Source organism: Pristiophorus japonicus, chromosome 12 (genome assembly GCF_044704955.1).
Source record: "Pristiophorus japonicus isolate sPriJap1 chromosome 12, sPriJap1.hap1, whole genome shotgun sequence".
NCBI lineage: Eukaryota > Metazoa > Chordata > Chondrichthyes > Pristiophoridae > Pristiophorus > Pristiophorus japonicus.
Genome location: NC_091988.1, coordinates 170,352,117 through 170,374,653, shown reverse-complemented (window position 1 = coordinate 170,374,653; position 22,537 = coordinate 170,352,117). Strand labels below are relative to the sequence as shown.

General features: G+C 38.4%; 1 protein-coding gene across 2 annotated transcripts in view; it reads left to right on the top strand.

Moving 5' to 3' along the window:
* Positions 1–22,096, top strand: part of LOC139277550 (dnaJ homolog subfamily C member 5) — a 71,260-nt gene extending 49,164 nt beyond the window's left edge. For both annotated transcript variants that reach the window (XM_070896144.1, XM_070896143.1), the window contains exons 3-5: positions 4,581–4,794; positions 7,341–7,515; positions 15,874–22,096. In XM_070896144.1, the coding sequence (XP_070752245.1) occupies positions 4,581–4,794; positions 7,341–7,515; positions 15,874–15,965 (481 nt within the window). In that variant the 3' untranslated portion in view covers positions 15,966–22,096. The remainder of the gene's footprint in view (positions 1–4,580; positions 4,795–7,340; positions 7,516–15,873) is intronic.
* Positions 22,097–22,537: the final 441 nt, after the last annotated feature.

Below are 22,537 nucleotides of genomic sequence, written 5' to 3'. Positions count from 1 at the left end.
GTCACATCTTTCAAAATGATCACACCTGCATGTCAGATTATTGCACTTCAAGGAGCAAAAATGAATGGCCAGCTAAAATCCAGAATGTGAGCAAATCACAAGTACTTTGGTCCTTACCAACTGAATCAATGAGTAAGAGCAGAAAAGTGAGAAATCAAATTGCTTAATTTTATTTTTTCAAGGCTACCAATCCTGAATTGGAAAGTAGCCAAAACCGACCCAGTTAAATAAACCTGTAAACAATGATTCGCGATGCAATCTCTCTTCTGCTCGCTGAAAGTAGGATTTACAACATTGAAAATCTATTTAAACAAAAAAGTCGCTTTCTTGCGGAGTTGCCTTTACAATTTTTAATGACTTGGAAAATGTTTTTTCAGAAGGCTATCCTTTTGGGAGACTGAGGCTTAATTTGAAGTGCTTGCCTGGTATTTGAATTTTTGAAATGGGCTTGGTTGCTCCTTTTTTATTTTTTAAAAAAATGTTCTCGCGCCCTGTTTTCTTCCAAACCATGCTAATTGCAACAAGCCCATTCATCATCTTTTTGGCTACACTGTTGCTTCTGAAATTCTGATGACCAGCATCTCATGCTCTCTATCAGACTGACAACCTTGACCTCCACGCTCCTGTTAGTGCTGAGTCGATCCTGATGCTCCCTTCAGTGATGTGTTCCTTCCCTGCCCCAACCAGCCCCAAGACATTCCTGTACTACAATTGGTCCTCATCTACTGTTGGGAAGAGGATACAGTGGAGGAAAGGTGTGCAGAAAGTGAAAGGGTAAAAGATGAAGAGAATGATGCAAGAATGAAGAAGTTTCATTATGCGAAAGAAGCAGTTAGTTACAAATAGAGGACAATATGAAAACTGGCCAACTGTATTATGCACTAATACAATAGCAGATTTCCCTTTGTGATGGCCACAGTAATTCAGATGATGTACTTATGATCTTGGAAGCATTATACCATGCTAATGTAGTACAGTATTTTGCTACAAGGGGCAGCTTTGTTTCATCAGAAATTTAAGGACATGTGTAATAGAAGTAAATAGCAATATCCTGTTGAAGATTAATTTTAGATTCACAAGTGTATTCAATTTCAACGCTGAGGTGAAACCAGTTTGTAATTGCCTTAATTTTTTATACTTTTGACACTTTCAAGTGTTATGCATTAGTCTGTGTGGGTGAGTGGTGAGGGGGTGGACTGTGCAGGGCTGGACTGTGGTTAGTGGGTGAGAGTTAAAAGTCCTGCATATAGTATGCACTTCCCTGTAACACATGTTCCAGTATCACTTTCCTGTTGCACTTGTCTGTCATGCTGACAATATTTATTATTTGCCAAGTCCTACCAGCTCCATTTTCCATGATAAACTGGACTGTCCTCTACAATGCCACCAGAGCTGGGGAAATCTTTCTTCCCTTGTCCCAATTACCTTCTCTCTCTCCTTCACCTCCCCCTTTCTCTTCTCTGCTCCCCAACTCCATCCACTGCCTCTGCCCCCTCCTGCTTCCTTTCCCCCTCCAATGCTTACGCATTCCATGATGCCCATTTTGAATGCTTCCAAACCCTTGCCGCCCAGCACTACCACACTTCAGGATTTCCATTCCCAATTGTCGACCCAACCACTTCCACCCCCCTCTCCTGCCCCACAAGTGTTCACACATTCCAGGGCCACTCTGCTAACACTACCAAAACCACACTGCTTTCTCTTCTACAGTACCCACAACCTAGTTACCTTTTAATCTATCTTCAATCCAGAACATTTCCCTATTCTGTATCCTGAGCCCTTAAGCAATAAAATCAACTATAAAGTTAAATAAACATAGTCACATGCCATTGACTTGTTTTGACAATTATTAACATAATGAAATTCTATGCCAAAAATGCACTGTCAATCATCAGGGGCCATGGTAATTTATTGTGCGTTGCATTTGATAAAATATCACATCCTTCAACTTGCTGTGAGCAGCTTCATTGGAAACCTCGATGGTGGTGTTTGAGCTGTTTTGATCTGTGTTTGGCGGTGTAATGGCTGTGTGTGACTGCTTGGTGGCATAATGGTTCATATAAATGTTCAGTTTGGAGACCAGAGTAGGAGGCGAACCTGTTGGAAGAGGAGTCAGTTTGTGGAAACTTCAGGATAGGAATGGAGAATGTTACTGTGTCGGGTCAAGTAGGAAAGAACGGGGGAGGCCGGTTTATTCAGGTGGTAGATCAAGTTAGGAGTATGTCCAAAGCTCCAGTAATAAAGTGAGGGGTAGGGTTGGGAGTTGGATCAGAGTCTATAATAAAAGGATTGGGTTTTTATGCCATATAAGCTAAGGAAGGACAAAGGCTAGTGTAATTGGGTGGGAAGTCCGGATTGGAATTGGGTATGATAGTGCAATTTGGTGGAAGGGCAGGCTTAAATAGAGTCTGAGGTTGTGTTCAGGGTAAAATGAATCTCGGGTGGGCGATTGTGAGATAGGGATGAAGAAGCTGCAAATGGGTAAATAAGAGGTTGGCAGTAGTAAGCTGGAGAGAAATCATTTTGAAGTGTCTTGCAAATAGTGTACAGTTAAGTGCATTAGTAAGATTTATAATTTTTCATGGGATTGTTATAAATCTTACAGCTGTTAACATATTTTTGAATTTTGAAGTAATTTACATCTCAGCCAATCGGCTCAAATTTAGTGGGGGAGGGGGGGGGGTGGCGCGGTTGTACCTGCAAGTTAAAGGAGAATGATTGCTGTTTTGGGCAGAGAATTTCAGTCGCTCATTTCCAGCAAGCTGGAAGGTGTGCATTTACTTTGTTTCTGCTGCTTTTAGAAAATCTCATTTGTCAGGATAATGTGGCTTGCAATACTTTGTAACTTTGCAATGAAAATGAACAATTAATTTATTCCGTGCTTGTTTGAGCAACCCAGTCTTTCTCAATCAAAGTCACTTAATTCAAATTTTCTTGCAAAAAAAAAAAATTGGTAACCTCTAAATTCCTACTTTGCTATTTTATAAACTCTGTTTAATTCAAGTTAGTGGTTATTCAATTTTTTTGTAGTACAAAAGAACTTCAAATTATCAGCAGTTTGTATTTTAACATTTTATCAAGTCCTTCATGGAGATTAACATTGAAATGAATTAACTCAAATGCCCTCATGGCACAGTTGAGCTATGCCTGTTGTGGAACTGAACCATACAGACTAGGAAGGTCCCAGGGTTGTTTCCTTGTCTATACTGAGTTAGTTGATCTCAACTGGTTGGTCGTAGGTAGTAGGACAAATGGCTCCAGTGACAAGTCCCAGTGGAACTTGTTTGTGTGGACTCGACTGATGCCCTGGTGGTAGATTGCTCTATCATGAAGAATGGGCACTAGGAGGAAGTTAGAGAGGGCAGCCAGCATCTTTCAAACCACTTTCCAGCAACTTGCAGCATTTCAAGACCAGTGGGATAAATAGGTGACCATTTCACTCCTAACTTCAGAAATGTCCATTATTCTTCCATGTTAACCAAATAAAGATATAATCATCTTCAGTTAGAAAAGTTGCGATTTTAGTGTCTATTTTATGTAATTGAGAAACTTTTCAATTTCTACAAGATTTTGTTAATGTGATGTGACTGTAATTGTTAAACAAAACACCAGAGGGTGCAATTTGCTTGCATGAAGATGCTCTACTAGTAATTTTAGAGATGGTGTAATGCACAATAAATTCAATTCCATATACTTGTTTTCAAACTGTTTCCATTGAAATCTGGAATTGCCATTAGCTGAATATATTTCAAATGAGTCAAGTAGTTGCTGAGATCAATTGGAGAATGATGTGAACATACTTAGAATAGTGCTTTTTAAAGTTTTATGCTGTTTTATAATTCAAGTGTTGCCATATAACATACAATATATTATACAGCTGTAAAGGAGACACTCAGTTTAGTTATAGCCAGGGATAGGTCCGCTTTAAACACAGTACACAGCTTGAGGTAAAATCCAATTTAATTGCTGTTTGAGGGAAACTTACAAATTGGAAAATACTTGCAAATTTCTGACTCAATTGGAACTAAAGTACATGAAATGACAGCCTTTTCTTCTTTTTTTAATACTTTTGACTTTCAAGTTTGATGTCTTGAGTGTGATTAACATGCTCAAAACTTCTATGAAGTAGATATACAATAATAAACTGAGTGCAGTGAGAAATTTTCCTGAAGGTGCTAATTCTTAGAGGTTTGTTTCCTTGGTACCAGCAGCCCTCGAGTAACTTGTCCATGTGGGAGCCTTGGCCTTGAGTATTAATAGGCTGTCCCAGATGAGTCTATTTGGCAGAGGTATAGAGGCAAACCAGTTGCCAGTTCACCACCACAACCTTGCCATTTCTCATGGGTTCTCCACTCACAGTCCTGATTACTGTCAAGACCATCTCTGGCTTCTTTTTATCTCACCACGCATCACCCTACCCTCTTTCAATTCCACTTTCCAACATTATACTTCAATTTATAATGTAACTGAAAATATTTTGATTATGCTAACTAGGCTGATACAGCTCAGAAACTGTTCCATTCTTGAGTGTTCACAAAAATGAGCCACATGTCTAACTTTGTGTGTTGCTTTTTATGCAGAAAACTTGCACTGAAATACCATCCAGACAAGAATCCGGATAACCCTGAAGCTTCTGAGAAATTTAAAGAGATAAACAATGCTCATGCAATTCTGACTGATGCAACAAAGCGGAATATCTATGATAAGTATGGCTCATTGGGTCTGTACGTGGCAGAGCAGTTTGGTGAGGAGAATGTAAATACATATTTCGTCCTGTCCAGCTGGTGGGCGAAGGTGAGGATTTCTGATGATACTGAACTATTTAGCATAAAAAATAAAACAATTTTTGCAACATTGTCTAATGTTAGTCAGGACAGCTGATTGATGACTAAAAGTAAGATGATTGGGTTTTCAGGAATAGGGGCTTGAGCACAAAATCTCTCGTCTCACTACAGTTCCCACAAGTGACCTTTGCAACTCCTTTGAACTAGAAGCTGTAACATCTTTTTTCCCTGCAGAGATCTCGTGCTCGCTAGGAGTCGCACAATTCTCGTTGGTCAGTGCCCACTATACTTTATTTCTCTCCAAGCCACTTGAGAAGATGGTAATATCAACGCACTGCATTTGAACTAAACTTGGGTTCCAAAGTAAATAAACTAAATTATTGACACAAAATTGAGCAAGTAAGATACCTACAGACAGCACAGGTTTTGGTAGAATGACATCAGTAAGTGGTCTGATCCTCTTAAGCTACAATCTGCCCAAACAGCAATGAATACCAGTCTATAATCTCCCAATTCAAATTTTGGATTCTGTTCCTCTCGGGTACTCTTCTCCTGCTCTGTGATGTAGTTCAGTTACCGAATCCCCCGCACTTCAATGTCTGATTTCAGTGGATTCTAGTACGCATAAAATAATGTGTGTTGATAGTCTCAAAGGCTTAATGGTTTCTCTGGAATATGTCATTTAGACTGAATGACCAATCAAAAAGTGTTGTTCACATCTTCTGATCAATATCATATATATCCTGTCTTTATAAACATAATCAAAGGAACCTGAAAATCGAGGACAAAAAACCTTCCAACATTAGACTGCAGCGTGACAGCCATCTTTAAGCTCTCCCTGCTTCAGTGTTAAAATTATTCAGGGTGCAAGTTATTCCCCTATATTTACATCCTGCTAGTCCTGCTCGTATATTGCACATTGACAAGACAATGGAAATTATCATGGTTAAGGTTCTTTACAGCTTAAAGCAGAAGTATATTGTAGATGGTTTTTTTTGCCTTTCCCTCTGCTCTACAGTTCCTAACTCTTCTCGCCAATATATAATTGGGGAAAGATTTGAATATGTTGGGTAAAAATCCTGAGTTGCTTTAACCTGACAAAATCCTAAATTTCAGGCAAGGATATTTTCTGGCATTCACCAGTTACTCATTAAGCATCTTTATCCAAATCGAAATGGCTATCCTTCATTTCCAAATGCTTATTTAGAACTTCCATTAATTTCTTAATCCCACACAAAGTAGCATGTTCTTTTGTAAAGACTCAACTTTGAGGTAATTTACAAAATACAAGTTTTAACTTATTTTTTGTTTACTGGACATGGGTATTTTGAATTTATCAATTCCATTTTTGTTTTTTAAATGTCCTGCTCCCATATCCCCTTCCTTTCCCGAAGACATTGACTCCTGCTGGGATGCGGTTACATAGCTGCATGTAACCCTCTGCTACTTCACCCAAATGCTCATTCTAAATAGTTTTGTCAGCCGAAAGGGGTTCTTCAAAGCCAACACTGACACTCATGCACTTTCTAGCAAGGGTCACAGATGAAGGCCAGTAACATGACCTTGCTGATTTTTTTTTTCTTTCCTGTATCCAGTGCCACTAAAGTCAGTTGTAGTACTCTTACTGCTACCTCGGGTGATATGAGCTTACAGTACAAACCAGGACATTCTAGTTTATGTAGCTCCGTTGCATGCTGCCTTTACCAATTGTGGCATTAGAGCAGCTGGATTTTACATGTGTGAAGTAAATTTTCATGGCTAGTATTGGGCATGAATGCTGCAGGTGAACAGTCTATTTCATATTGACTGTCTCTCTGTTGGAATCTCTAATGTTTAAAGATTTTAATTATGCAATTGAATACACTTTACAATCATGAGTATAAAATGTGCTCTATTTATCAATAGTACCTGTGTTCTGGGTAGTAACATAGTCTTTGGACAGAAATAGATATTTTGATTGTCAAAATTTTCTGTCAAAGTTAGCTCAAGACTGATATTGAAAATCATATTCATTGTAATCATTATACCTAATTTGTTCTTGGGCATTAATAAAATATCAGTCACTTCTCCCGCCCCACCCCCAGCACTATCCATATTAGCTAGTTATTTAAGTTTACATAATGAGCAATTTTGAAATGCTTTGTCCCCATGTTTAATTTTTTTCCCCTTTTCTCCATTTACTGCCCCCTCTTTCATTGGGAGAAAAATTAGCAGAAGAGTGCAACAGTCTGCAGTGTTATTGCTCAGGTTCTTCACATTAAATTTCTTCTTTTTGTTTTCCCTGCCCCCTCTCTTTCTTCCCCTCCCTCCCCCCCCCCTTCTGAAATCCAAGAAATGACAGTGTCGGATTTCAATCATCACCCATCAGTTGTCTGAATTTAGCAATGATTTATATTTGTCGAATATTTTTTTTTAAAGTGACTCTAAATATGCACTTTTTTTTTATTAACAGAATTCTTTTGTACTACAGGAACATTCAATGAGGAATTAACTTGGGGGAAAAAACTAAAATTGGGCTATCGTCTATTAATGACTAGATTTTTTTTTTAACTGCAGGCTTTGTTTGTCTTCTGTGGAGTGATTACTGGCTGTTACTTCTGCTGCTGCCTCTGCTGCTGCTGTAATTGCTGCTGTGGGAAGTGTAAACCGAAGCCTCCCGAGGGGGAGGAGCATGAGTATTATGTCTCGCCAGAAGATCTGGAGGCACAGCTACAGTCAGACATAGAAAGAGGTAAATGGAATATCAAACTTGTACAGTCTTTCTGATGACAAAAAAACTTAAAGCAGTATTTTAAAAATGCCTAATCTATTATATCAGTTAAAACATTTAATGAGTTTCATGATTAACTCTATGTAAAAAAAAATGGTATTAAAGCCACGAGATTTTCCTTGGGGATTTATGTTAGCCAGACCTTCAATAGAAAATATGCTTTTAAAAAAAATTTAATAGTTTCACTTATTTAATGGATATCTTTATCAATACCTCAAGTTTATCCCCAGTTGTGATGAAGTTCACCACTAATTTGCAGCTTTGCCATTTATGAATTCTACAAGTCATTTGATGGGACCTGGGAATGCAGTGTTTTATTACATGAACGAGTTATGCAGATCAGCATTGCAAATATATAAGCACGTCTGTCAAATGTTTCGTAGCACTGACTTGGATGTTACTGAAGTGATCAGAAAGATTTAGTTGCAAAATTTCTCTGACACAAATTTTAAGAGTTACAATAACAATTTGCATTTGTACAGTACCTTTAGTGTATAAAAACATCAGGGGCATAAGAAAATAAGCAATGAGTTTTCCAGTATCTGGGCCAATTTTTCCTTTGACCAACATCACCAAAAACTGCTGTAGGATCTTGTGTGCAAAATGGTTGCTAAGTTTTCCTATTTAGCAATAGTGCCTGCTTCAAAGTAATTGTATGCCCAGTACTTTGGGACATCCTGAGAGATGTGATAGAAAGACAGACTTGGATTTATATAGCGCCTTTCACGACCACTGGATGTCTCAGTGTTTATAGCCAATGAAGTACTTTTGGGGTGTAGTAATGTAGGAAATGCGGCAGCCAATTTGTGCAACAGCAAGCTTCCACAAACAGCAATGTGATGATGACCAGATAATTTTTTTAATGTTGATTGAGGGATAAATATTGGGCAGGGACACCTGGGATAACCCCTGCTTTTCTTCGAAATAGTGCCATGGGATCTTTTACATCCACTTGAGCGAGCAGACGGGCCTTTGGTTTAACATCTCATCTGAAAGACGGCACCTCTGACAGTGCAGCGCTCTCTCAGCACTGCACTGGAGTGCCAGCTTAGATTTTTTTTTTGTGCTACAAGTTCCTCGAGTGGGACTTGTACCCACACCCTTCTGACTAAGAAGCAAGTGGTGCTACTCACTGAGCCACAGCTGGCACTACTGATAGGTAGGTAAAAGAATGAGCTATTTCAATATGAAACCAAATACTGCCTCAAATCAACTTGACATTAGAACATCCTATTTCCAACCCAGTGAAATTAACTTTGCTTAAACTTGCCTGTCATTATTGGGCAAGATTCACCTATTCTCAGGCAATATAGAAATGTATTTTGCATTGAGGGGAAGAAAAAAAGTTATCCACACAAGTCCCATCTAACAATCAGTCAAGGAGCAAAGTGAATAATGACCAGTCATCAATATTTTCCCAGCTGACAGGTAGTCAAGGTGTGGAGGAAGCTGGGAAAATATTTATACATTCATGAATCATAAAATAAACTCCGATGCAAACAGGTCACTGAGCCACCAATGTAATGTTCGTTCACAGGTCCTTTTTCCCAACTTGCAGACTTGGCTATGTTGGAGATTCTCACCATCAGAACCCAATTTTTAAAAATCCAATAATTAGAAAATAATTATATGTATCATTCATTTGTTTTATTTTATCTATTTTAAAAAGAAAATGTTCAGGCAAATGTTGATTATTGTGAAATGCTGGTTAGGAGTTACTGGTACCATATGTGAAGAACTGGATTATCAGTAGATGCACAAATAAGTTTAAAAATTCAAGGGTGGTCCAGCATAGTGTGTGCTCACACAACTCTAATAACGTAGCTGCCTTAGTAAACCTTCCAAGCCTATGCTCCCAACACTGACTACAGTTGATTTGTAATAAAAATTATTAGTTTTTTTTTAAAGCATGAGTCTGATGGTTAGTCTGATACTTAAGATTTACTTCAGCTCATTGGATGTCACTTAGGAAGCATTTAGATCAACTTTCCATAAATAGTGTTGATGACTTTCCAATTCCAAATCCAAGCAATATATATCCCAGCGGTCATACATTGAAATAGAACTTGTGTGCTGTACTTCTACTGGACCACAGAAAACAGGCAACCTTTATTGTAGTTGTTTACTGTAGCCATTTTGAGGGAGCGTACATTTTGGCAGCTTTGACATTACTGTTGCAGCATTCAAAGAGCAAAGATTTTTTTTAAACCTGCAGCAAAAAGGGCAACAATAGTTTAATTACAGTGGAGTAACTGTTCCTCTGTTGAAGTTAATTAATTACCAAATTCAGTACAATGTAATGCTTTTTAAAAAAAAAAAAAAAAATTGTTCCAGGATGTGGGTGTCGCTGGCAAGGCCAGCATTTATTGCCCATCCCTAATTGCCCTTGAGAAGCTGGTGGTGGGCAGCCACCTTGAACCGCTGCAGTCCTTGTGGTGAAGGAGGGAGTTCCAGGATTTTGACCCAGCGACGATGAAGGAACAGCCATATATTTCTAAGTCAGGGTGGTGTGTAACTTGGAGGGGAATTTGCAGGTGATGGTGCTCCCATGCACCTGCTGCCCATGTCCTTCTAGGTAGTAGAGGTCGCAGGTTGGGAGGTGCTGCTGAAGAAGCCTTGGCAAGTTGCTGCAGTGCATTTTGTAGATGGTGCACACTGCAGCCACGGTGCGCCGGTGATGGAGGGAGTGAATGTTGAAGGTGGTGGATGGGGTGCCAATCAATGGGTACTTTGTCCTGGATGGTTCTTGTGGTGTTGGAGCTACATTCTTCCAGGCAATTGGAGAGTATTCCATTACACTCCTGACTTGTGCCTTGTAGATGGTGGAAAGGCTTTGAGGAGTCGGAAGGTGAGACACTCGCTGTGGAGTACCCAGCCTCTGACCTGCTCTTGTTGCCACGGTATTTATGTGGCTGGTCCAGTTCAGTTTCTGGTCAATGGTGACCCCAAGGATGTTGATGGGGGATTTGGCGATGGTAATGTCGTTGAATAGCATGGGGAGGTGGTTAGACTCTTGCTTGTTGGAAATAGTCATTGCCTGGTACTTGCGTAGCGCAAATGTTACTTGCCACTTATCAGCCCAAGCCTGAATGTTGTCCAGGTCTTGTTGCATGCGGGCATGGACCGTGTCATTTTCTGAGGATTGAGAATGGAACTGGACACTGCAGTCATCAACGAACATCCCCACTTCTGATCTTATGATGGAGGGAAAGTCATTGATGAAGCAGCTGAAGATGATTTGACCTAGGACAGTGCCCTGAGGAACTCCTGCAGCGATGTCCTGGAGCTGGGATGATTGACCTCCAACAACCACAAACATCTTCCTTTATGCTAGGTATGACTCCAGCAGAGGAGAGTTTTCTCCATGATTCCCATTGACTTCAATTTTACTAGGGCTCCTTGATGCCACACATGGTCAAATGCTGCCTTGAGGGTAATCACTCTCGCCTCACTTCTGGAATTCAGCTCTTTTGTCCATGTTTGGACAACGGCTGTAATGAGATCTAGGGCAGAGTGCTTCCGGCGGATCCCAAACTGAGCATTGGTGAGTAAGTACCGCTCAATAGCACTGTCGATGACACCTTCCATCACTTCGCTCATGGTTGAGAATAGACTGATGGGGCAGTAATTGGCTGGATAGGATTTGCCCTGCTTTTTGTGGACAGGACATACCTGGGCAGGTTTTCACATTGTCTGGTAGATGCCAGTGTGTACCTGTATTGGAACAACTTGGCTAGAGGTGCGGCTAGTTCTGGATCACAAGTTTTTAGCACAACAGCTGGGATGTTGTCAGGGCCATTAGCCTTTGCTGTATCCAGTATGCACAGCCGCTGCTTGATATCGTGTGGAGTGAATCGAATTTGCTGAAGACTGGCTTATTTGATGGTGGGAACCTCCTGGAGAAGGCCAATGTGGTTCATCTATTCGACACTTCCGGCTGAAAATGGTTGCAAACGCTTCAGCCTTGACTTTTGCAGTCGCTTGCTGGGCTCCGCCATCATTGAGGATTGGGATATTCATTGAGCCTCCTCCTCCCGTTAGTTGTTTAATTGTCCACCACAATTCACGACTGGATATGACAGGACTGCAGAGCTTTGATCTGATCCGTTGATTGTGGGATCGCTTAACTTTGTTTACAGCATATGCTGCTTCTGCTTAGCATGCATGTCATCCTGTGTTGCAGCAACCCCAGGTTGCTACCTCATTTTTAGGTACGACTGGTGTTGCACCAGGCATGCTGTTCTACACTCCTCATTGGACCAGGGTTGATCCCCTGGCTTGATTGGTAATGGTAGAGTGAGGGATATGCCATGCCATGAGGTTATAGATTGTGGTGGAATACAATTCTGCTGCTGATAGCCCACAGCGCCTAATGGATGCCCAGTTTTGAGCTAAATCTATCCCATTTAGCACGGTGGTCGTGCCACATAATTCGATGGTGTGTCTTCAGTGTGAAGACTGGATTTCATCTCCACAGTGACTGTGGTGATCACTGCTGTCATGGACAGATGCATCTACGACCAGTAGATTGGTGAGGATGAGGTCCAGTAGGTGTTTTTCTCGTGTTTGTTTTCTCACCACCTTCTACAGGCCCAGTCTGATAGATGTGCCCTTCAGGGCTCGGTCAGTAGTGGTACTACCAAGCCACTCTTGGTGATGGACATTGAAGCCCCCCACCCAGAGTACATTCTGTGTCCTTGGTACCCTCACTGCTGCTTCCAAGTGGTGTTCAACATGGAGGAGTACTGATTCATCAGCTGAAGGAGGGCGGTAGGTGGTAATCAGCAGGCGATTTCTCTTCCCATGTTTGACCTGAAACCGTGAGATGTCATGGGGTCTGGAGTCGATGTTGAGGGCTTCCAGGGCCACTCCCTCCCGACTATACCACAGTGCCGCTACTTTTGGGTGGGTCTATCCTGCCGCTGGGGCAGGATGTACCCAGGGATGGTGATGGAGGAGTTTGGCACATTGACTGAAAGGTATGATTCTGAGAGTATGACTCGGCTGTTGCTTGACTAGTCTGTGGGACAGCACTCCCAATTTTGGCACAAGTCCCCAGATGTTAGTTGGAAGGACTTTGCAGGGTCGACTGGGCTGGATGTGCTGTTGTCTTGTCCGAAGCTGGTGCTGCGGTCGATGCCGGATGGTCCATCCAGTTTTATTTATTCTTGTTTTCTGTAACTGTTTTATTACAACTCCGTGCTTTGCCAGGCCATTTCGGAGGGCAGTTAAGAGTCAACCACATTGCTGAGAGTCTGGAGTCGTAGGGCAGCATTAAAAGACATTAGTGAACCAGGTGGGGTTTTAATGACAATCCAGTAGCTTCATGGTCACTAGCTTTTTTTTTAGATAATCTTGAGAGAAACTTTATAGAATTTGCTCCATAATAAGAGGTCAACATAAGCAAACATAAAGCTTTTATTGTTGGCAACCAGTTTTGAGCACCTTGGTTTACAATAATTCAACAACTTTGAAAAGTAATTGCCATTTTCGCTACTATAGCTAGTTTTAAGAAAAAAATTATATTGTGCCTTGACCTGTTAAACCAAGTCACATCCTGGGAATGTAAAAGCAGTAAAGTGCCAATATGCTTAAAGGAGTACAAGACATTATTTAATAAACCAGCCACTAATGTTGCATCTTATAACTAGAAATTGGTCATGAGTAGCAGTCACTTGTAACTGCTGTATATTCAGTACTTTGACCATAACTATATGTATCAGAGCTGTGAGCACGATCCTTGCTAAATGGTGTGAAAATTTCAACTGACACTGGAAGATTCCAGATTTCACTGATGCAAACTGCTGATGCTGTGATGCTTTTAATTCACTTTGCAGTAGATTTATGGTTTGCATTAAGTTTTTCTAAGTGTCAAAAAAATGCCCAAAAATCTAATTCCTCAAGCTCTTGGATGTTGAATTTAATACACTTTTTAAATATTCAGAATAGTGCCCAAATACCATGAAAGTATCCTGTCAAATCGTTAAATAATATGGTGCACCATGACTACAATAGAATTTGGGACTTGGCAGTGGTACTTGTCTAACCGCATCATGCAATAGAGTTCCCACTTATTAGAAGTTGGGTATAGTCAGGGAAGAGGAGAAAATGCTTTTTTTAAAAAATGCTTAAATACCATAATTGAAATGCATGATGAGCTGCCGTTGAATATGAAAAAAATTCTATTGCTTTGTGTACCTTTTTTTTTTTCCCAAAATTTGTAATTACACATGTCAGCTCCTGTTTTGAAATGGGGCAGACAGACTGAGAACAATTGGATCAGTGCATGTCACAGTATTTTAGCAGCTGCTGTCTCTTGAGCAGTCATTCATGAACACTTGAGTCTGGTAGTTAGTGTCATTCCGCATCTGTTATCTGTAAAATAAATCTTTGCACAAAAACCTAGTGTATACACCTCACTGGTCATTCATACATCTGGACATGAAGTAGCATGCAGAATCCTGATGAATATAGAATGAAAAGTCACAATAGTTTACCTGTTAAAGTTTTTTTGTAAGACGATACATTTTGTCACATGGGTCGAATTACAGGTGCATATTGAAATGTCAAGAATTCATTTGATAAATCAGTATCCTTGGTGATACTACTTTCCTCATAGCTGAAAACCAGATTGTCTAAAATGTATTAATTGCATAAAATATGAATTCTGCAGCCAGTAGTTCTTTGTAATTTTTCAATTTTTGAATAGATTTGTAATTTAAGTCTGTATTCAGAGTAGCAATGATCTTGGTGCTGTAGGGCAGTGCTAATTCGCAGATTGAAATATTTTTGAAGTAGCTGAAGCATAAGCACAATCTGGAATGTTGACTTGTCGAACAGACCTCAGAATTCATAGCTTTGGAAATTATCCTTTGTTTCCTTAGGGTTATTAAAATATTGGCCCTGAATTTCCGGGGTCTATGCTGCATATGTGACTGCAAATTCCAGATTTCCGCATGCGCGAAAACCCAGAACTTGCGATCTGTCAAGTTTCAGCTTAACGGATCTACCGCATCCCCAGGAAAGGGACATTCGCTGGCTGAGAGTTGGGCTATTTGCCCAACTACTGCCCAGCAAATGCTCGTGGAACCTTCGCATGGTAAAAGCAGGCGCAGGGCCGCCTTTTATCAGCATGAATTTAAATAAATATTAAAATCATATTTTCAAATTATTTAAACAAAAAAAAGTACGTTATTTTAGCCCCTTTAATATGTTTAAATTTCTTTTTCAAAAAATTTAATTTTTGTTTAAAATGTTAAATTTAATTGTATTTTAATTAATTTTGAACATGTAATGAGTTATTTTTATTTAACTGTTGTATAATTGTGTTTTTAGGGGATTTCTATTCATGCTTATGGGGATTCCCTTTTTTGAAAATGGACTCCCAATAAGTATAATGGGGTCCCCTTTTTGATTGGTCGGCCTGGTCCACATGATCCCAGGGGTGCTTGCGAACCACATGCATCCTTGGGTTACGTGGACCTTTACACATGCATATGCGTAGAAGCCTGGGAACGCAAGCCTAAGAACCTCAGGTAGGTTCATTCCTTGAAGTTTGGACCGCAAATTCAAGACCATTGTTTATAATGGATTTAGTACTGTAATCTCCTTGTGGCTATCATGGACTAGATTTTCCTGCAGCAGCACGATTGGTGACCTACACCATAGATTTAGCCATCTGGGATGCCCATGTTGCCCTCAACTTACTCCATATTTTCATGTATTTCTGATTGGAATATGCCACAGGGTGCACAAGGGCAAATCAAAAATGGCACATTTTTCCCAGCGATTTGCCAAATACATTCTGCTTTTCGTTTTGTTGTTCACATTGCTGGAGCAGTGCTCAAAACCAGGAAGGACTTGGGATGTGTTTATAGGTCATTCACTCAATATATCCATGTAGCTTATACTTTGCCTTTCTACTGGCAAAATTTCTGTTTTATACTAGTGCCATGTCCAAATGTGGAAAATGGAACTTACTGCCAACAGTATCAAACATAACTATTCACTTTTCTGTATACCCATTGGAAATCTAAACTAGTAAAATGCATTTTGTCTGAATTAACAGGTCTGACTAAATTTAGGCATTAGCAATAGCTTTGTTTTTTTATTCTTCCTTTCATTTCAAATGCTTGAATTTAAAATCTTGGACTCAAAATTAAGCTGCTTTTCAGTGAGTGAAATATCATGACACTCATAAGTATCACTGAAGGAAATAACTATTTTAGTTAAGAATACAATAAAGATCCAGAAAGAATATATTCTTTTGAAATTCATTTTAAAAATGATTGGTTATTGAAGTTTGTTTTCTTTTTCCAGAGGGAGACGGAGCAATTGTGGTGCAGCCAACATCGGCCACAGAAACAACCCAGCTGACCAGTGACAGTCACCCCAGCTATCACACTGAATGATTTAACTAAACCATGTTTGCTCTTGTAATTAAAAATTATATTTAAAATTCATTTCAACACTGGGATAGTTAAAGCTATAGATGGGGGAAAGAACTTTCACAAGATTGTCTGCCAAGGTGAGAGCAGCCACCAACATTGAAGAGACCACCTTCCCTTTATCTTGCCTTTTGCCACTGTATGTTACCTTCACTACAAAATACTGTTGCGAGCAGTATGCCATTTAACACTTTATTTGAGTTACATATTGTAAGGTGTGGAAGGACTGATGTCGTATAATTGTTGATTGACAATAGAACCAGTGCACATAAACATCGATACAGCTAGAAACTCTTGACAGTCAATGCTGTCCTCTCCTGTTTGCTTTTGTAGACTCTTGCCAATCATGAGTTTTTTAATGCTTTTTATTTGTTGGGGGAGCGGGTAAATATGGCCAATTGTTTTTGCCATTATGACATGTCTTGTGCTCCACAATTAAGGAATTTTGTTATGCAGTGAAAATTTGTTTGCAGCAGGAATTGGTACACCCATCTATCTACCTAAAGGAACTTTCAAAAATTCTAAAATAGCAGATGCAGCTCAATATTAAGGTCCAAAGTAATACTGAAGCCCAGTGTTGGTATAGTTCAGTGTGGTATTTTGAGACTGTGTCTAGCTGCCAGTTTCTAACATTCAGGTAATACTCTTCAATAATTTCTCAGCAAAGTATGGACTCATTTAATAGCTCTGCTACAAGCAAACATGCACACAAGAATCAGAGGATTGATTTTGAAAGGAAACTTAAATATTTCTACTGTAACACCTGACAAAATAGATCGGGTAGTATCTGCGATTAGTGAAGCAGTGTAATCAATTGTGTGTATGCGAGAAGAGCAGATGGTGGGGCGAGGTTTGCTTAAAAAAAAAACATTTTTTAAATTCAAAATGATTAGCATTTCTAGAAAATGATTCCTACATGCACAATTCTTTTTTCTCTATTTGGTGTTTCATTGAACAAGAAAATAAGAATGCTAAATGACAAATTTAATGCACACAGGCACTGTATTTGTATATCTGATATACTTATCACAATATTGATATGTAGTACTTCAGCACACTGAGGCAAATTATTATTTCATTTAATTTTCTGTTATGGATGTTCTTTTCAACAAAAATTAATTTTCCCATTTCTCCATGTTTTAAAATGTAGAGCTTGTCTTGCTTTTTGGAGTGTTGTTTGCTGTTGGTTAGAAATTGAACTTTCCTAAATATACATTTCCAGATCAATTGTGATATGCTATGATGGCAATACATATTTAAAGGGATGGCCCTTGGCAGCAGTATAAATCATTTCTATAGGCAATTTACTACTTTAGTATCTAGTAGTGTTAAATGTTTGATGCAGGACTCTAGTATTTGTGAGCCTTCCCTTATGAACTGCAAGATACCAAGTTTAAAAATAAAACCTTTAGTCATAATATTTTAACATTGGTCAATTTGTCATAACAGCTACAGCAAATTGCTGGGCAGAGTCCAGAACTGACAATTTTATTAAGAGTTAATACAGTTCTCTCACCAGACATTGCTGAGACTTTTCATAGTGTTTAAAAGTACTACCCACTCGCTTCTGAGACTTGGATTTGAATCCTGTCCAGATTGATGGGGAGAAAGCTTGCCATTGTCTGCTGACTGTAAAAGTTCCCTGGCTGTAAAACTCCTAACTGTAGCGAACCTGGATACTCTTAACCCAGTTCCTAGGGGTTGTCCCACAAAACTGGCTAGAATTCAATTCTAGCAGGCACTGAATTTACAATCTCATTCAGGTCACAGGATGGCTGATGTAGGAAGCACATAATTGTCAGATTGATAAAAACATTGCTCTTAAGGGACTGAGGCTTATTGTCATGGCAGTATTGAGAGAGCTGAGAGTGCTTGATGCGAATACTAGGAGTCTGAAATGTAAAAAATGTTATTGTCGAGGAATGCTGCACTTTGCTTGTAACTCTTGCGTTGTCAAGCTTTGACAGTGGTATTGATTTTATATATATTTATTATCTTGCAGTTTCACAAATGGACCAAGTGTTTTTAGCGCTAGACAAGTTTGAGAACTTTTCCTCTGCACTTCTTTTCTCCCTTGTGCTCTATTTGAAATAGGTTTTTTTTTCGAGTTTGTTTTCTTGTAATGTGTAGCTGCCAGAGTTGAAACTTTAGCCTTACTTGCTTGTCACAGAAATGATGGTGATGAAAAGTGATGGAGAAAAGCTGAGCGTTTTCTGTAAATTCATGAAGATGCTTGTGTTAACTTTGTCAATTTTACTATTGCTGAACTGTGGTTCTTTTTGTTGTGTTCAGTCCTTTTCCCACCAAATCCTCTGCTGTTGGGTGTGTTGTGACAAATAGGCTTGCTTTAATCATCTTCTGTACTGTCCCCTGTGTAAATTATTAGCATATTTTGTATTCTCATTGTGTTCAAAAACAATACAACAAAACTACAATATTTGAAAATTGCTAAACCATTGTAACATCAAGTGAGTTTTTAAGGAGAGAGCGCACTGTTGTAGTGTGACCATGTTCCATCCCATCCCTAAGCAGTCACGTGTCATTCCCGAATTGTTGGTTTTGTGGCAAACAAGATAGGAAAGCTAGTGCATTTAAATGTTCACCTTAATGAGTATTTAGCTAGTATATTGCGATCGGAACAGAATGATAGTAATTATTTGAAAGGAAGCAACAATAAATTTAAAAAATGGTTTATTAAAATAATGCAAATTTTTAATTCAATATTATTTATGAAGAATTGCATCTTTTGGACAAGTGACTAGTTTAGAATAGATGATTCACTACTTATTGCACTGTTTAGTTTTTAATTTGTGTGGGATGTAAAATTACTACAGACTATAATCTTTTGTGCTAAGATTAGTGCACTCTAAATGGGGTGAGATTCTGCCAGAGATTAGTTTGTTCTATTTGAGTTGTAGTAAACTGAGGTTCATATTTTTGAAAGGTCTACTATTTATCATTCTAAAATATTTCTCCACCTTGACTTTTATACCTCAGTGCTTAAGTCGCAATAAGTCATAAGAATCTTAGTGCACCGTCTGCACTCGCTTTGTCATTGCTAGTGATCTATTTAATTATGCTGTCATAATTTTACAGTAGGAAAGCAACAATGAATAGTATTTAACATTCAGTATAATATTTTTCCTTTAAAATATACTGATTTTGTTCCTATGGTTAAAAGGGTGCCGTAGATTCCTATATTTTAATTCAAACCTCCACATATCTAGTTAAAGCTTCTTCAAATGTTGAGCCTCATAGAAATAATTAAGTCCTGCTTATATCCACTTTGCTCCTTAACTGTTTAGTGATTCCATTGCTTTCATAAGCTTTTCAGAAGTGGTTATTCTAATATTTAGTACTTTTGTCAACATGCACACAAACCACATGAGCTGATGTTTAGATTACTGAAGCAGATCTGCATGAATATGCTTCTTGTTTAAAATGTCTAGATTTTGTGCATGGTTGACACCTTGATGAATACCATATTGAATTTTAACTTGTCATTAATGCAAGTAAGTTAAATTATTGAATGGAGTATTGAAAAATTATATTTATCAAGTTGATTTAGCCAACCAAATTGCTTGATAGTTGGCAGAAGACACGTCCAAGGTAGAATGGCATCTAAATTATTGCAATTTAAAAATGGATAACAATGGACCCAAAAGGCACTGAGATGGTATTGATAGTGTTCAAGACTGATGCAATTTAGGAAATGCTGGGTATTTCATGTTCATTGGTCTGTAAGCTTAAATAATCTACAAAATCTTGCAATACAGTTAAAGCATTCCCGGTAAGGACTACATTATGTATATAGGTGAATGGTGTTGAATAAAGAGGACAGGTGCTGAGTGTAGTTTGGTATTCATTTTTCTGCCACTTGTATGTTTCTGATGATTGTTATACCTTGTCACAGTATTCTAGGTCAGCCCTGCTGGTGCCCACAGTCTGAAATACCTGGATGCTTAAGTATCTGAAGCATTCCCTCATTTGACTATTCTGAAGTGTTTATGTGCATGTATTGTTTCCTAATTGTTTTCTTCTCCCTCCATTGGTTCTCCCTTCATGTTTATCTACCATACCAATTAATGGATATGGAAGATGCAATCCCCAAGGGTCTTTGAAACTGCTGGCTCTAATAAGGTACAAGATGGACTCTTTTCTGTGCTCCAAAATGCATTGTTGAATTGAATGAGGCATGGTAACTGACTAAACATATTCCAGTCCCGTTTCCAGTTTCGTGCACCCAACAGTGTGAGCCTTCAAAGCTATGACCACAGAATTATGAAAGCATTGTCCCTAGGTCACCCTGTCGCCACAGTTTTGTGTACATTCCTTCTAGTGCTGACATTTATCAAGATGTAATTAAAACTGGTAATAATAAATTAAATAATTTTGTGCACAATGTTCATCTTTAATAAAAGTTTTACCCAAAGTGAATTCGCATTACCAGCTTGGTTTGCTTCATTTAGATTAACATGTATTTTAAGTGGTTTCAGTCTAGTCGCTGTCGCAGTAATACGTCTGCTCCAGTAATACGCGCAAATGTAATGCTATTGTGGAGAATTTAACTGCTTCTGTAATGAATCATTATGACATGCACATAGAATATAGGAGTCATTGATTTTTTTAAATAGTATATCTTGTAAATTATTTTGTGTTTATATATGGTTATTTTCATGTCCTACATAGAAGTTTATATTTAGCATTATAGTGTGAAGTAAAAGAACACAGGTTTTGAACAACTTTAGGTATCATAGTACTGAATGATGGAATACAGTACTTAATTTTTTTCATGTTCATTATTCTGTAAGCCTAAATGATCTACTTAATGCAATACAGTTAAAGCATTTCCAGTAAGGATTACATTATGTATATAGGTGAATGGTGTTGAATAAAGAGGACAGGTGCTGAGTGTGGTTTGGTATTTGTTTTTCTGCCACTTGTATGTTTCTGATAATTGTTATACCTTGTCACAGGTATCTAATTCAGCAAGCTGTGGAAAATAACTTTTCCCAAAAGGTCAAACATTCAAGTGGTCTGCATGGCCATTAATAGTTTGTGGTGTGGATTATTTAATTGGTTACCCATTATTAAATATTAATTACAATGTCTACATGTAAACATATGAGGATAATTTTAATCTAGTGACCACTGGTAATTCTACACTGAAATGTTGATGAAGTTAGAGTAGGGACTCCATTTTTGTAAACAGATAATTATTTTAGTAATGGTGCCAGATAATTGTCCTATTTATTACACTCTTGGATTACAGTAACTAATTGAAGAAAAGCAAAATTGGTTAGTGAAACCAGTAACTATAGTCTCCATTATGTTGAAGGATAGAAGTTTTTTGTTGCCTACGTTATTGCTTCCTCCCAGCCCTCCGCACCAACTCATTCGATTAAATCTTTGAGTTCTCCAAATTAGGTTGTAAAACAGTGAAATGTATTGCGACTAAATGTCAGTTTCGCAGACCAAGAGTGTAATTTAGTTTGTCTAAAATTCAATAGAGACATCTTGAATATTTTTTGTTTGCAATATAATGGAGTGCTGAAAATTGCAACTACAGAAGAGATATGTATTTTATCATTCAGTAAATTTCTGTTGTGCCAGTCATCAAATGAGCTTGTATACTTTTTATTTTAATAAGCTACTAAAAATGAAAATACCATCATTATTTATTTAATACTCACTACTCTCGCATGGTACAGGGATGACAATAAACCAACTGAACTACAAATTGTCCCAGATGTTGTTGGATGTGGCTGCAGAGAAAAAATGTAAACTCTGAATGCATTGTGTGAACTGTATTTGAAATTTGACAGATTCTTTAAAATTCTAATTATTGGTGTAAAAATAGAATAAACCATTGTTATGCAACATTCTTGGTATATTCTTAAAGGACCATAGTTGAAATTGTATAAGTAGATGTGGTTATGTTAACTACAGGACTTGATGCCCACGGACTCCTGTACATACAATAAACTGTAATGTTTGTTTTAGCATGGTTATTTATGTACTGTATTGCTGAAAATCATTGGTAATTTATTTGATTTGCAGTTGTAAAATAAATGTGTTTCCGATGCTTAAAATCACCAGTTGTGTGCCTTTGCTTTATTTCCTATACCGAGCATATTCTACCCAAACTTTTTCATGTTTCAATTGTAAAATATAGCTACCTTTTATGTAGTAGGTCACTCTGGCCACTTGTTAATGAGATTGATTGGTTACAAAAAACTATTTAATTTGTTAGTGTACAAAATCCATCTCGTGTACAATTCATGTGTATGATTCTACAGTAGCTTCATCGTATACTCTACACTGTTTACAGGGAGGGGTGTTGATAGCATAGTTATGCTCACTTGTACAGTTTAAAATGCTTTAAAATTGATGCAGACACTGGGTGGAGGCAGTATATCTAGTTAGGGATGCATTCTTTCTGTACAGCTAAAGGACAAGCATATTTTGCTCATTAGCCTCATCATATTCTTCCCTCTGCAATGTTTTGTAGGCTTTTGAGGAGCCATCAGGAAGGG